The 14,700-nt window shown below is 48.8% G+C and overlaps 8 protein-coding genes across 8 annotated transcripts; 4 read left to right on the top strand and 4 right to left on the bottom strand.

Annotated features, from left to right (window-relative positions):
* Positions 1-157: 157 nt before the first annotated feature.
* Positions 158-2,792, top strand: N7520_009923 (fungal specific transcription factor domain-containing protein; the record flags this gene model as incomplete). The annotated part of the gene is made up of 5 exons (XM_057143857.1): positions 158-602; positions 658-689; positions 736-2,056; positions 2,116-2,257; positions 2,456-2,792. 5 exons carry the CDS (start codon positions 158-160, stop codon positions 2,790-2,792), a joined length of 2,277 nt encoding a protein of 758 aa, XP_056993145.1.
* Positions 2,793-3,653: 861 nt separating this feature from the next.
* Positions 3,654-4,448, top strand: N7520_009924 (uncharacterized protein; the record flags this gene model as incomplete). Its single annotated transcript, XM_057143858.1, has 1 exon — positions 3,654-4,448. One exon carries the CDS (start codon positions 3,654-3,656, stop codon positions 4,446-4,448), a length of 795 nt encoding a protein of 264 aa, XP_056993146.1.
* A 600-nt stretch (positions 4,449-5,048) lies between these two features.
* kat1 (putative 3-ketoacyl-CoA ketothiolase (Kat1)) lies at positions 5,049-6,484 on the top strand (the record flags this gene model as incomplete). The annotated part of the gene is made up of 4 exons (XM_057143859.1): positions 5,049-5,119; positions 5,179-5,359; positions 5,422-5,998; positions 6,057-6,484. 4 exons carry the CDS (start codon positions 5,049-5,051, stop codon positions 6,482-6,484), a joined length of 1,257 nt encoding a protein of 418 aa, XP_056993147.1.
* Positions 6,485-6,684: 200 nt separating this feature from the next.
* On the bottom strand, positions 6,685-7,764 carry N7520_009926 (putative zinc metalloproteinase; the record flags this gene model as incomplete). The annotated part of the gene is made up of 1 exon (XM_057143860.1): positions 6,685-7,764. One exon carries the CDS (start codon positions 7,762-7,764, stop codon positions 6,685-6,687), a length of 1,080 nt encoding a protein of 359 aa, XP_056993148.1.
* A 463-nt stretch (positions 7,765-8,227) lies between these two features.
* N7520_009927 (uncharacterized protein) lies at positions 8,228-8,546 on the bottom strand (the record flags this gene model as incomplete). The annotated part of the gene is given in 2 exon segments (XM_057143861.1): positions 8,228-8,489; positions 8,503-8,546. 2 exon segments carry the CDS (start codon positions 8,544-8,546, stop codon positions 8,228-8,230), a joined length of 306 nt encoding a protein of 101 aa, XP_056993149.1.
* Positions 8,547-9,299: 753 nt separating this feature from the next.
* On the top strand, positions 9,300-10,404 carry N7520_009928 (uncharacterized protein; the record flags this gene model as incomplete). Its single annotated transcript, XM_057143862.1, has 3 exons — positions 9,300-9,583; positions 9,767-9,856; positions 9,906-10,404. The coding sequence occupies 3 exons, from the start codon at positions 9,300-9,302 to the stop codon at positions 10,402-10,404; spliced, it is 873 nt and encodes a 290-aa protein (XP_056993150.1).
* Positions 10,405-10,578: 174 nt separating this feature from the next.
* Positions 10,579-12,357, bottom strand: N7520_009929 (cytochrome P450; the record flags this gene model as incomplete). Its single annotated transcript, XM_057143863.1, has 4 exons — positions 10,579-10,751; positions 10,800-11,766; positions 11,829-12,101; positions 12,157-12,357. 4 exons carry the CDS (start codon positions 12,355-12,357, stop codon positions 10,579-10,581), a joined length of 1,614 nt encoding a protein of 537 aa, XP_056993151.1.
* Positions 12,358-12,951: 594 nt separating this feature from the next.
* N7520_009930 (cytochrome P450) lies at positions 12,952-14,686 on the bottom strand (the record flags this gene model as incomplete). The annotated part of the gene is made up of 5 exons (XM_057143864.1): positions 12,952-13,129; positions 13,193-13,362; positions 13,415-14,032; positions 14,079-14,564; positions 14,624-14,686. 5 exons carry the CDS (start codon positions 14,684-14,686, stop codon positions 12,952-12,954), a joined length of 1,515 nt encoding a protein of 504 aa, XP_056993152.1.
* Positions 14,687-14,700: the final 14 nt, after the last annotated feature.

Genomic DNA, 14,700 nt, shown 5'->3' on the forward strand with positions numbered 1-14,700 from the left:
TGACCGTCAACAGCCATGTTCCTCCTGCTCTACCCGTGGCCAGATATGTAACTATGCGGATAACTCAGGGCTCATGGGCTTTTCAAAGGTGTCTTCCAGGGGAGCACATGACTTGCATGACCGTTTGGTTCAGTTGGAGCGTCTGGTCGTGTCGCTGATGGCCGACTCGGCGAACAAGTTGCAAGCACATATTCCGCCGGGCTCCGAGGATTTGGTTTCATCGAGGATCCAATATCCACCACCCAATGATCCCATTGTCGACGCTGTTGATGGTCGCTCTGAGTGTGGCGGTATGCAAACCAGCGAGTCGGAATTTCACTATGTTGGGAATAACCATTGGGCGACTATCCTCGATGGAATCGCGGATCTCAAAGACCATCTCGATCGTGATGAGCAGTTCCGCCTTGCAAGTACCCCGTCAGATCTTGATATTGATGAGCATGAAAATGGTTTGGCTCGCCCTCGATCTGGATATGCGCTTCTGCTGTATGGAGGGCGCCGTCTATGCTCAAAGGACGAGATTCTCGCGGCGTTGCCTCCGAGATCTGCTGTCGATCGATATGTTTCCAGATATTTCAACTACCTCGACCTGGTTTCTTCTTGTGGGTTTTACATCCCTTGACTGGATCTCGTTGATAGCTACTGATCCTATTCTAGCTGCGGTGCATGGACCAAGTTTTCTACGTGAGGTGTGTTCATCAAGAATTTCTCGAATCATTTTGCTAACCGTACTAGTACGAAGCATTTTGGAAGAATCAATCGAGCGCGCCTGTTATGTGGATTGGGCTTCTCTTCAGCATGATTTGTCTCGCATGCCTTACCTCCGATATCCTATCCGAGCCAAATCCCGAGGATCTATCACTCCAAGTCGACCTTTATCGTGAGAAAATCGTGCAATGTTTGACGCTGGGGGAATACACAAGGTCAGGGCCATATGTTTTAGAGACAGTCATAAATTACACATATGCCGAATTCTGCATTCGAACCGACGCCGATAAGGACATCTGGTATCTACTGGCCCTGGAGGTCAATTTGGCGATGCGAATGGGCTACCACCGTGACCCAAGCCACTTTCCCAGGATCTCACCATTCCAAGGCGAGATGCGTCGTCGACTTTGGGCAACAGTTCTAATGGGGGACATACTCATCTCCAATCAAATGGGCATGCCGCGGATGATCTCCGACGGCAAATGGGATACTTCAGAGCCACGAAACTTGAACGACACGGATTTCGACGAAGAATCGACAGAGTTGCCTCTCTCTCGCCCCCTAACAGAATATACAAACTCTCTTGGAATCATTGCACGACGGCGGATTCTCGCAGCACTTGGAGCCGTGATAGATCTGACTGACGCGGTCAAGCCATGTACCTATGCTGATGTGATGCATGTTGATTCCATGATCCAAGAGGCAGCAGCCAGCATACCCCCACCACTAAAGCTCAAGTCCATGGCAACGAGTATGACTGACACCCCCCAGATCATTATGGCCCGGTTATTCCTATACCACATGATCTACAAGGGACAGGTTATCCTTCACAAGCGGTTCTTCTACCCCAGATCAGACAATTCAGAAGATCAAGCAACGTCTTACTCGCGAAAGGTCTGTTTGGAGGCTTCCCTTAGTACTCTTGAGATACAACATGTTCTTGACGAGGAAACTTGCCCTGGGGGTCAACTTTATACCATGCGATTCCGCGTCACGTCCATCATGAATCATCAATTCCTTACCGCAACGATGATTCTATGCTGTATGCTTCATCGGGGACAGACGCTGGAGCGCGAGCAAGATATTCGTGCGGCACTTCAGCGATGCAGGGCAATTTGGATGAGACGGAGCGAAAGTTCCAAAGAGGCCAAGAAAGCGGCCGAGACTGTCAGCTTCGTTATGGCTCGAGCAGATGATGGAAAAAGTCATAATGTTGCATTAACACAAACCATTGCGCATTCTGTTGGCCACTTCCCGCCAAATCGTGTTCCGCTTGATAGTCAAGAACCTCCAGGCTCTATTCCAGATGAAGCTACAGTGTCATCTGACTATATGAGCTTTTTTGATCGTGAGAGTCACTCCCTGCTACGCTTTTCATGTCTTCATTTTTTCCTAACCATATTCTAGCCGACTACTTTGTTATGACTGGCTCTTTTGGCAGCTTCGCACCCTCGGGGCAGCCAAACCAGAGCTTTCCGCAAGCTCAGGACTTTGCAATAGAATTTAATGGCATGGAAAGGCGGCCTGATGAATGGATGCTAATGCCTTTGTCAGGAATTTAGCACGTGTTCAGTATAAAAATTTACCTCCTTTACAAATGATCGGCCTTACAGCTCCATAATGACCGGCATTGCTCGGACCATCCGCACGGAGAGTCCTGGATTCTGCTGTGCACAACGGAATTCATTCGAGCACGGCAGCTGATCTCTCTGCGACTGTCCTCCGCCAAGTGGCTCTGACTAACCAGCTACCGATTCCATGCTCTGGTTCTGATGCCCGATGTTTATGTTCGCAACGGACGTCACCTGGTCTCTCGCGTTGGTCTCGACCACGATACGAATGACAGACACAGCTCGCAGCGACGCAATATCCTGACTGCCGCTAAACTGTCTAATTCAAATGTCGAAATGGTTGGTCTTGGCCACGGCAACGAGCAGTCTATTGAGCTTCGTCACGTCTCACCTTTGGCTGTGACCGACTCCTCAGCAACAGCAACGCGTACGATTCAAGCCACCTACTCCCTTTTGCAAAGCGTCGCTGTCGAAGCTGGATGCTTTCTCTTGTGTGCGCCCGAGTTGATTTAGCAATCCAGGAGCATGTTCTGGCTCTGACTTCAGTATTCGAGCTAGTCCACGGTCCAAGCTCCAAAAGACCTTTGTATCCCCGTCTCTAAATCTCTGATCCTTCCAAAATCGTGACTGTAGGCGCTCAGCTTGTCGCTGGCCGTCTTTTGTCTCTCACCTCGCGAGGACGCACGCTGATAATCAACGAGTCCAATCTCATCGTTCAGATGAAAAAGCGGCGGCAGCTAAGAGAAGAGAGCCCCGTTCGGTAAAGAAAATCACCTACATATAGCTGCCAAGGTAGGGCGTCGCGAAAACTTCTACATAAAGTATATGTATTGTGCAAGGGCGAATAGTAATAGATAGATAGAGATTGCTAGTAGACGATAGAATTAGTGGATATCCAGTATAATAACATAAAGTCAGCGAGGGCGAGGTTATTTCATTTGACCCAAGAGTTTTGTCGGACTGATCGCTAATGTCCACCGTAGCATTAGAAAAAGAAGACCCTCGTTCATCAGCTGACTATCATCCAATTAAAATAAAATTGCAGCCCACATCGGGATTCTGAACGCGACATAAACATTCGCTCCAGCAATAGGCGATGAATATAGCCACAGTACCGTACTATTGAGAAACTTCGGTAATCATTTGGATTTCCTAGGTATAAGTAGTACTCTAGTAGGTACCCCGTCAAAGACAAGCGGAAAAACAGCGATCTGCAGGAGATAGTATGATCGGACTTAAGCTCTAATCTCCGACATACCATTTCATCTGGAATGCACATCGTACCCAGAAATCGGCCAACGACAATGTCCTAGTTGAAAGGGCCCCTGAGAAAACTTAACAGAAGAGCAATATCCATTTCGTCAACATCGCAACATGACTTCTGCCCACCAAACCATCGTTCTGATAACCGGTGCAAACCAAGGCATTGGCTATGCAACTGCCGAACAACTTTTCCAACAAAATAACTACTATATTCTCCTCGGCTCGCGCGACGCAGAGAAAGGCGCGAAGGCTGCCGCCGAACTCGACCCCTCAGGCAAATCGGTGGAACCAATCACCATCGACGTGGCAGATGATGAATCCATCCAGCAAGCAGCAGACCACATCGCGTCGAAGTACGGCCGAATAGACGTCCTGATAAACAACGCCGGAATCAACAATGAGCTCGCTCGCTACTTGAAGCAGCAAGATGCCGACAAAGAGAACAAGCCAGACCTCCCAGCCTTGCGCCAGACATACCGGGACGCATACGAAATCAACCTTTTTGGCGCAGCAATCACAACAGAAGCATTCATACCACTGCTAGAGAAGGCGGCTGCAAAGCCAGCGCGGATTGTCTTCGTATCATCACACACGGGATCCATCGGTCTTCGAGTTGATCAGTCTTCTACCTTCTACGAGAAGATGAGCCAGCCCTCATTCCCGATCTATCGTAGTAGCAAGACTGCGATGAATATGCTCACGTTGCATTATGCGGCTCGGTTCAAGGAGCAGGGATGGAAGATTAATGCGTCGTGTCCGAATTTGACAAGATCGGCTTTCTCACGCTTTAGTGATTTGGGAAGATCTCCGGCTGAGTCTGCTGTTAATATTGTGCGGCTGGCGACTTTATCGGAGGGTGGAGAAACAGGCCAGTACTCGGATGAGAATGGGGTGGTGGCTTGGTAGATGTTGTATACCTCGGGATAGCCGTCGGGTGTGGTTATTAGCTCATGGTAATCCTCCAAAACTATGTGATTCTGTCCTGAGTAAACCTAGGCATGCGAATCTTGAAATTTATTGTGTTGTACTCCGTATTCAAGTGTGAAGATAATTATGCCCAATTATAGTGATTTTGGATTTAAAAATAATATCCTTTCAGAGTCAATGTAGTGGGTACCTCGAATTAATATGTGGCATTCATTGCGGGGAAGGTAGCTGTTACACCCGGATAGCCAGACCAAAAGAGCCTCGGCATTTTCGGGGAACTTTTAACGTAAAGCGGAGTTCTCATTTACTTATAACTTTCGATCTTCTCTCATTTTCTTTCTTCCTATCTCTTGGGAAAATATAATATTGTCAAGTGAGTTGTTCTTTTTGCTTATCCATGTTTTTGCTCCCGCCTTTACTTTCTTGCCTACATCATAACTGGTGGCTCGCCCAAGCTTCCCCGCAACAACCTTGAAAATCTCCTGCAAGCCCATATCGACGAATTTTAAGAGGAAGCGAGAAATTTTGATCCAGGGAACTAACAGAGTTGCTCCATAGTTCTGTTTCTCACATCACATCATGGCTGCAGACCGTCTAAGCTCGCTGCTGAACCACCTCAAGCCCGGCTCTAACAGCGGGCTCAACGCCATGTAAGCTCCAGCAACTTACTATAAGGAACCCACGAAAATTAGAACTGACAAATTTAAAGCACCCAAAAGAACCCAGACGATGTGGTCATTACCGCCTCATTGCGCACACCGCTGACCAAGGCGCGCAAGGGCGGCTTCAAGGATACCGAGCTGGACTACATTGTGTACGCACTGCTGAAGGAGACACTGGCTAAGTCCAAGATCGATCCTGCACTGATCGAAGATGTGTGCCTGGGAAATGTAAGTGGTCCAAAATACCCAAACCCGACTCCCAGGACTCGCCTATCTAACAAACTCAACAGGTTGGCGAATCCAAAGCCGCTTACATGGTCCGCGCGGCCGCACTAGCAGCCGGAATCCCCCACACATCTGGCGCCTCCAGCGTAAATCGCTTCTGCGCTTCGGGCCTGAAGGCTGTCCAGGACATCGCCAACCAGATCCAGCTCGGCGCCATCGACATCGGTATCGCGATGGGCGCGGAGCTGATGTCTGCCGCTGGTGACCGTCTCGAGCGACCTTTCAACGAGGAGGTCTTGCGTAACCAGGAGGCCATGGATTGCATGCAGCCTATGGGTCAGACCTCTGAGAACGTTGGAAATGACTTTGGGATCTCGCGTGAGCAACAGGACCGCTACGCGGCGGAATCTTTCCAGCGTGCGGAGGCGGCCCAGAAGGCTGGCTGGTTTGATGATGAGATTGCTCCTATTTCCGTTAAGGTCAAGGATCCGAAGACTGGGGAGGTCAAGCAGATTACCCTCACCAAAGATGAGGGCATCCGGCCTGGCACAACTTTCGAGTCCTTGTCGAAGATCCGACCTGCGTTCCCGCAGTTCGGCGATAAGTCGACTGGTGGAAACTCTAGTCAAGTCACTGATGGAGGTACGTTGACATCACGTCAGGCTCTTGGATTGAGACCTTCACTAACATTTTCTTTCAGCCGCTGCTGTTCTTTTGATGCGTCGTTCCAAGGCTATCGAATTAAACCAGCCTATTCTTGCGAAGTTCTGTGGCGCTACCGTCGCTGGTGTGCCTCCCCGTGTGATGGGTATTGGTCCCACCGCCGCCATCCCTAAACTGCTGAGCAAATTCCAGTTGGACAAGAACGATATCGATATCTATGAGATCAATGAGGCTTTCGCCTCGATGGCTGTCTACTGTGTGCAGAACCTTGGTCTCGACCATGCCAAGGTGAACCCCCGTGGTGGCGCTATTGCTATTGGACACCCACTGGGTGCTACCGGTGCGCGACAGGTCGCCACTGTTCTGAGTGAGGCCCGCCGGACCAAGAAGAAGATCTTGGTCACTAGTATGTGCATTGGCACTGGACAAGGAATGGCTGGTCTATTCGTCAATGAGCAGGTGTAAATATCGTATGCAACGTTATAGTGATTTGGCCCGACTTATTAAAATGTTCATAACTAGGTATTCAGTTACACATCATCTCAGTACCCGGATTCATCGTGCTCAATGAATATAACGCCGAGAATGCAACATGGAAAGTGATCACAGGGTATCAATGCAAGTTTGAGATAAAGGCTCGTGTAATATGCCGGAAATGCGAATGTTCACCGCGAATCATTCTGCTTCTCCGTGTCGTCCTGCTTCTCGGTATTCCCCTTCTTCTTCATCCTTTCTTCAACCGCGCGTGCAAGAGTCTCTCTCCTCGGCTCCACTCCAGACCCCATAGATCCAGATCCAGATCCATAAGTCGAACTCGAACCCCCATCTCTTGTCCCCCCAAGTACAAACTCACCCCCAGTCCACCCACACTCATCAACAAACTCCTCCCCACTTTGCGACCTCTCCCAATCTCCAGGATTATAAAACTCATTCTGCGTTAATCGATTTCCACCCGACTTCCAATCCGCCCTCTCAACCTCCTTCTCAATCTGCGAGGTCAAATCCCAGAAATCCCGATCGTGAGGCCCAAATACACAATGCGCCAGCTCATGGCAGAGCGTTTTGCGAATAGTTCTATAATCACGATACCCATCATATGCATCTGTGCGCAAACGAAGCTCGATAACCTCGCCTTTATTCCTGTTCAGGCCGAGGGTGCGCGATTCGCTTGTTGTATGCTCTGCCGGGTTCATTTCCGTAAGAAGAGGCACGGAGAATTTGTGCTTTGCCATCGCTGCGCGAATACCGGGGTCATCGCGAAGACGCTCGAGGAAATGGAGAGAGCGGTCTGGGTTTGGGAGGTAGGGGAGTGGGACGCAGCGGGCGAAGGTGTAGTTATTGCTTGAGGAGGAGAGGGTGTGGACGCCGCCGTTGGCGTTACGGCGTGAGCTTGTTCGTTTGGCTAGGCGAGCGTCTGCTTGGGCGGCGATGCGAGCGTTTTCGCGTTTTTTGAAATCTGAGGATTGCTTGTGGAGATCGGCAATATCTTGGGCTGGGGTACCGAGGAGGGTGATTTTGAATCTGGGAGAGGAGAGAGGGAGCTCGCTGAGTGGTGTTGGTGGGTAGGGAGCTTTCTTCATTCCTGGCTTTGGGGATATGAGTAGCTTTTGATTTGAGATTGGGATATTGAGTGTTGCTTCGATTTCGCAGCCGAGGTCTTGTAGTGTTGCGGTGGGTTGGAGTTGGAAGCTGTGCGGAGTGCCTTGGTGGTGCACCATCAGCTCGAAGGACCCTGTAGAGTCCATGGCAAGATGTTCGTATGTTCTGACAATCTTCTATATCTCGATATAGTAACGTGGAGAGGGAAAAGAGTGATATAGGTATTTGAGCGCCTGATTAGAAAGGCACGAGGCGAATTCGACGGCTTTCCACGCTAGTTTTGTCAGCGCGGAGATAAGGCTAATCGTCGGAGATAGAAATTCCCCCTTTGCTTCGCCAGTCTGCACAACAGCTCCCCTGGTTCGATGTTTATTCTTAGTACAGCTTTCAGCTATTAGTGTATCAAAAACTTGTACCTCATTTTATTTATACATGTCTGTGCCCCAGCGTGGGATCAATGTGGGCCCTCTTCGGGAACTTCTTGACTCAGCTCATAGTGCATACTATCCAGCATTCGCAAAGAATCGCGCAACATCCTGGTGCAACTCAGGATGACAGAGCATAAGTACACATGTAAGCACAACGACGCCCAGGACTATTCCTATTTCGTCACAGATTTGTCAACGGACATTCAAATTCGTCGCAACCACCCCTCTGGGCTGTCCCATCCGAGAGTTCATGTCGATTCTCGAACTTGTAGAGGTTTTGTGCGACCTTGTCAAGGCCCTTCAATCTCTCTACGTAAACGCGAGGATCCTCAATCGCGATATTGCGTTCGATAATTAAATCATCGCCGCGCAACAAAGCCCAGACAATCCCAAGGGTTTGTTGATCGATTTCAACGCGGCGATAGATCTCGACAATGTCCGTCCTATTGAACCTACCAGATGGGCTTAAGGCAATTGGTAATCTCTCCGGACACCAGCATAGTATAGACACGACTTGGAATCCCTATTCTATGGTTTTTCATGGATTTTATTGCAAACTATTGCGTGCACGACGAGGCGAATGACACTCTGAAAGGCATAACAAACTTATCACGGCTCTGTAAATTATGCACCATGCACTCGGTACTGTTGGACGGGATAAGGTCGCCAACATGAGCCCTGAGGGCTTTGAAAAATCCTGGATGGATTTTCTTCCGACTTTGTTCCTCTCCGAACTCTGGCCAAGCAACTCCGTGTGCTGATCTTCCCCGTGTGCTGATCTTCTCCGTGCGCGATGGGATTATTTTCACGGGTACTGAGACGGACCAGGTGGCTGTGCAGAGACTATGATGTGATGGCGGATGCTTTCAACCGGAGCGCCCTGGTTTTCCAGGCTAGGAAGTATTAACAACTTCATGAGTGCTATTCGTTGCAACCGGATGACAAGACAACATGAATATGTCAGCGCCCCCTCAATCCTTTCGGGGCTATGGCGGGGTTTTAGTGCCCGAATTTGGGGCAAAACAGGCAATCCCAGCCACCAAAGAAAGAACTAGACTGCTAACTTGATTATAGTTACATCTGATGACCCACAGTAAGACCCTCTGTATTGTATAGATCAAAGGATTTCGGGATACTCGGTACACCGTACACTGTATCCACTTGTATGTATTTTATGCTGGGTCATCCACTTCTCACACAATAAGGGTCTACTGAACTCACTGTCGGTAAATGACTGTCTTTCTCAACTTATCATGGCTGCAAATTTCCGAAATTTCGTCGTTCAGGCTTTCCGGCAGCCAGTGCTCTGGAAGATACTCCCGTTGGGTCTCTTGTGGATGACTTACAAAATCAACCGATATTTCAACCGTCGAGCTCTGAATAATAGTGCTCAAGCTAGTTTCAACTGGAAGAAGGAGATTGTGCTAGTCACAGGAGGATCAGATGGAATCGGTGCGGCAACAGTAAAAAGGCTGGCCGAGCGGGGAACTGCCGTTATTGTGCTCGACATCAGGCCTTTGACTTACGATGCTCGTGGGTACTTGCTCTCTAGTAAATCTAGCATACACATTTTTGACATTTGGGTCTAGCAAAAAGCGTGCGTTATTATCGATGCGACTTAACCAATAGAGCCGAGTTAGAATCAGTTGCTGAGACTATCCGTCGGTGCGCGTTAATGCCCATTCTTCTCTTCAGGATGAAGAAACTAATCAGAAATTAGGGATGTTGGGGATCCAACTTGCGTGGTTGCTAATGCAGGAATTTGCCGCGGCAAACCCTTGCTTCACGCTACTCAGCGCGATATTGAGCTGTAAGATTCCAGTCCCCATATTATCGAAACTCTAGCCAACAGTTACCAGAACATTTGCGGTCAACAACTTGGCAGTCATCTGGACAGCGCAGATATTTCTTCCTTTAATGGTGAAACATAACCACGGCCACTTCCTGATCATGTCTTCACAGACAGCTCATCTAGCCACCTCTGGGATCGTTGACTATGCCGCCACTAAAGCGGCCGCATTGGCAATTTACGAGGGTCTTCAAACCGAATTGCGTCATGTCTATAAAGCACCTGCAGTGCGAATGTCCTGTTTAGCGCCGTCGGGTGTGCAGACAAAGATGTTTCGTGGTATAAAAACACCTTCTTCTGTCACGCTTATGCGTCCCGATGATGTTGGCGCAGTGGTTACTGAGATCCTTTGGAGTGGACAAGCGCAGAATCGGATGACACCTGGGTTGGCTTATATCTCGCCACCAACACGAGCACTTCCTGATTGGTTTCGGGTGCTGTTGCAAGATGTTGGGAAGGATGTCATGACGGAATTATCGCCGCACCACCCGATGGAGGGGATTGAGTAATACATGGTAGTTTCGTTATGAAGACTGCAGTTTGAGGTCAATTTTGAGTTTAAAGTTAATTGGGAATTGAAGATCAGGACCGATTGAAGGAAAGAAGCTAGAACATCTCATATATTTCGTCTATAATCGGTTACAAGTGAACATTGATCATACCTGCTACATAGCGAACGTGCATCACACAGGGGAGAATTGCACGCGTAATCCTCCCTTGGGCCGTGATGTCAACCCAGCCTCAATGACTACATCAGGCGACTGAGCTAGAGTCATCTCGAAAGAGCCCACCATCGCGGCAAGTAGACTGGCAAACTCGCCACGAGCAAATCCCTGCCCTATACAAGATCGTGGACCTAGACTCCAGATTAGCTACGCAAGATAGCAAGAGTGACCATACAAACCGTGAAGAAAAGTCATAAAAGAAAAGTTGGTCGTTCCCCCACCAGTGTTAGCTCGATTCGGCCCGAGCCATCGATCGGGGTTAAAGACGGCTGCGTCCTCGCCCCACAGTTCCCGCGATACATTCAGTGCACGTGGGGAGATTACGATCTCTGTGCCAGCGGGAATTAACTGACCCTGGATGGAAGTGTTATTCACTGCAACTCGTCGAGTCATCCCGGCCGGAGGGTAAACACGGAAAACTTCGTTGCAGACGGCATGCAAATACGGCAGACTGTCCAACAATTCCGCCGTCATAGGTACAGCTGGACCATCATCTAAGATTCGCGGCAACTTGTCGCGCACTTCCTCGCGGAGTCGCTGTTGGATGGCCGGATACAAGCACAGTGCGTATATAGCCCAGGTCATTGATGTTGCTGTGGTTTCGTGTCCAGCCGCCAGGAATGTTAAGAGATGGTTCTCCAGCATTGGATCGGTGAAAGCACCGGACGCTAGTGCCACGGAGATGATATCTCTTCCATGATTTTCCAGTTTCTCGGCGTTGATATTTTTCTTTCGGCTAATCAGTTGACGTGCCACCCCTGTCAGAGTTTTGGTAGCTACAGAAATACTGTCCTCTCGCTGCAGATTCAGCGCCGTCGTCACAGCCTCGCGTAAAAGAAATAGTCCAATAGCTATGATGCCTTTAGGGGGATGCACCTCAAAGACATTCCGATATGCACGACATATCTCGTTATCCGGGTTGTGGAGAGTATCGAATTCTTCGCCGAGTCCGGCAGCACCTAGAATGTCCAGTGTAGCTCGCGCAAGCCAGTCTGCTACGTTAAAATCTTGGCTTGATCGGTCTCCGGTCCGCTCAATGTTTGCATTCATCTCTCGGGCTAGTGCGACAGACTTGTCCCAGAATATGGGGTAAAGATCTTTAATGTGTCGGTGCGAGAAGGCTGGCATAAGGAGCTTGCGTTGTCTCTATTGATGTAAGTCAGATGGAGACTTTCCTGCTCACTTTTGCTCATAATAACTCCACGCACCTTGTGTTCCTCCCCCTCGACAATAATCAAACCGACTCCCAAAATCCGACCCAGTCCCTTTCGAAGCTTATAAGGCTTGGAGAACTCATAATTTTTCTGAACCAGTACTTCGGAAAGACCCTTCGGACTTGTAACGAAGATAACCTCTTTGTTGAATCGCATGCGATATCGGATAAGTCCGTTGTTGGGTACCTCGTTGATCCATTCCTGAAGAGGCATGCCCGATCGCTCATTCGGAACCAGCTTCACATGGCCATGGAATCGATGACCACCCTATGAGTACTTCTCAGTGCTTCTGGTTACAATCGCATTGACATGGTGGGCTTACTGGTGGTTCGGGCAAATTGCGCAGAGGACTGAACCAGAGAGGCCATAGATATAGCTTCCAGCTGAGGAGAAAAATACTTTGAAGTATCGTAGATAAGAACGAAAGCAAGGCTGTTGATTGAGAGGGATAGAATCGGCAAAGAATCGCGGTCTGCAAAACACAGCCGATGGCCAACACATTCACTGCGTTTGCGGTGGGCATGACAAGAATTGCTTAACAGTGCCCCGAGTAAATCAAATTTTTTCTCTTCTACTTCTCTCTTCCCACAGTCTATCTCCCAAGAAGAAAGGCAGGGTATGCCACACTTCCCCGCATAGAGGTAGTCAGCCGTATGGTATTTTCCTTGTTTGAAGGATTACCGGTATAGTACTGCACACGGGTAATTATCGATATTACCTGCATTAAAGCCCACCAAATTCCCTTTCCGTCAGACTTACATTTGACTTTGAGGCGTTGATTCTGCATGAATCCCCGAAACTTAATTCTCATGTTGCATGACACGCGATAGGGGCGTTCTGTTACATCGCGTGGAATATAGTCTGGGGAATTAAGATTGTAGCTGACTGTCGTATTTCGTACCGTGAATTTATCAATCAAACATGGCTTTGATAGCTACGCAATACAGTATGGATCAATAATAGTAATCTTGTTAAAGGTATTCATTTGGAGTCACTAAAAGAAAATCTCCAAGGAATTGCGATAAAACGCTTCGTGATCGTTGATTCTCACGTCTTTCTACTCTACTACCAAGTTCAGGATCTAGTCACTGTGTTGTCAGAGCAACTGTAAGCGCACTTAAACTTCCCGCTTGCCAATGTCACTCCGTGCCGTAATCCGGACTTTCAGAGGCACTTTTTCCCAAGTCGTGTAGATGTATTGATCCTTAGGCCAGTTGCGACACTCGGGTTCCAGCTCTATATTAAAATGCCAGAGCATCTTCGCGAGGATCAATCTCAGCTCAATATTAGCAAGACTGAATAGCGGTATTAGTATGTATCTCTCAATTCAATCATGTAGACAAAGGGAAGGCTCGTACTTTCTTCCAATACAATTGCGGGGCCCAAAGGAAAAGGGCTGGAGAGCTTCACGCTTATCCTGGGCATAGGGCCCTTCATCATCCAACCACCGCTCAGGGAGATAGAGCTCGGGATCTTTGAAGTTGGCAGGAGAGCGGAAGACGGCGTATTGCGCCATGCCCATTGCTGTCTGTGATTCACATGTAAGATATTGTTGTGTTAGGAAGGAAGCAGATACATACATTGCCCGGCAGCCATTGGCCCATAACATAAGCCCCCTCGGGCGGCGTAATACGAGGGTGACTTCCTGCGGCGGGCGGATAGAGACGAAAGGATTCATCAATGACCGCGTTGATGTATTTCAGCTTACTGATTCGCGCAATGTTAATCTCATCGCTTGCAGTAAACGAGGTGCGGACTTCCTCGAACAACTTCTCCATCACATGAGGGTTTGTGCATAGATAATAAATTGTGCCGGATAGAATTGTTGCCGTGGTCTCGCTACCAGCGATAACCATGAGGTTGGCATTGGCCACGAGGTCGGGCATCGTTAGGTGGCCCTTCTCCTCGGCTTGGATTAAGTGGCTCATAAAGTCTATGTAATCAGGGTTCTGCGTTTTGCGACGCTTCACTTTTTCTTCGACAAGGCCGATGTGCCATTTGCGCCTCTCGACGATGCGTTTTGGCATGATGGCCAGAATTATGGAACGCACGTCGATAAAACGTTGGATGGTCCGGATCCAGTGTACATACATGATAGCATTGAAAATCATGGACATCCACGGGTGGTACTCGGTATTTTTGAGACAGTCAAAGGGCTCATAGAACGCCAAATGTCCAATAATGTCAAACGTAACGTACTATTGAGATTAGAAATGCTGTCTCACTCTGACTGTAAAGACATACGTTAAACCATTTCACAATATCAACAGGCTCGCCTTTCTCCGCCACCTCGTGCAATCGACCGACGAGAAGATCAATATAGTGCAGAAGTACCGGTTCCTGGCCCTTTAGCACCTTATCCGAAAAGGCATTTGATAGCAACTTGCGCAAATCACCGTGAGTCTTGCGATCAGCATTGATAATCGTTGGGTGATCTTTATTAGCGTCCGTGTTTTCGCCTGGATCCTTACGGTTCTCTGGCTGACCAGTGCGGAATCCATAGATCTCCTTCCAGGCCTCAGCTCCGGTGAAGGATAGCTCGGTGGGTGCAATTCGGACAATCTCCCCATATTGAAGATGGAGTTCATGCACGGTCAACGGGAATTTCCCACCTAGCTGGTGCCATGTCCACCACAAACGTGTTGCAGCAGCTAGTTTGGGCCCAGGATATTTGGAGAGTGGATGAAAATAAATTCGATAAATTGCAGTCCCAACTATGGACGTGAGAAGCTATATTTGCATTTATTATTTAAAGACTTGCGAGGGGGGTCAAAATGGACACAACATACCACGCCCAGCGACAGCAGAACCGCCTGGGTGAGAGATAGGCCACTTATCGACGAGATTGCCATGGCAGATAAATCGC

Source organism: Penicillium odoratum (genome assembly GCF_028828045.1).
Source record: "Penicillium odoratum strain IBT 22623 chromosome Unknown utg000006l_segment0_segment0, whole genome shotgun sequence".
Lineage (NCBI taxonomy): Eukaryota > Fungi > Ascomycota > Eurotiomycetes > Eurotiales > Aspergillaceae > Penicillium > Penicillium odoratum.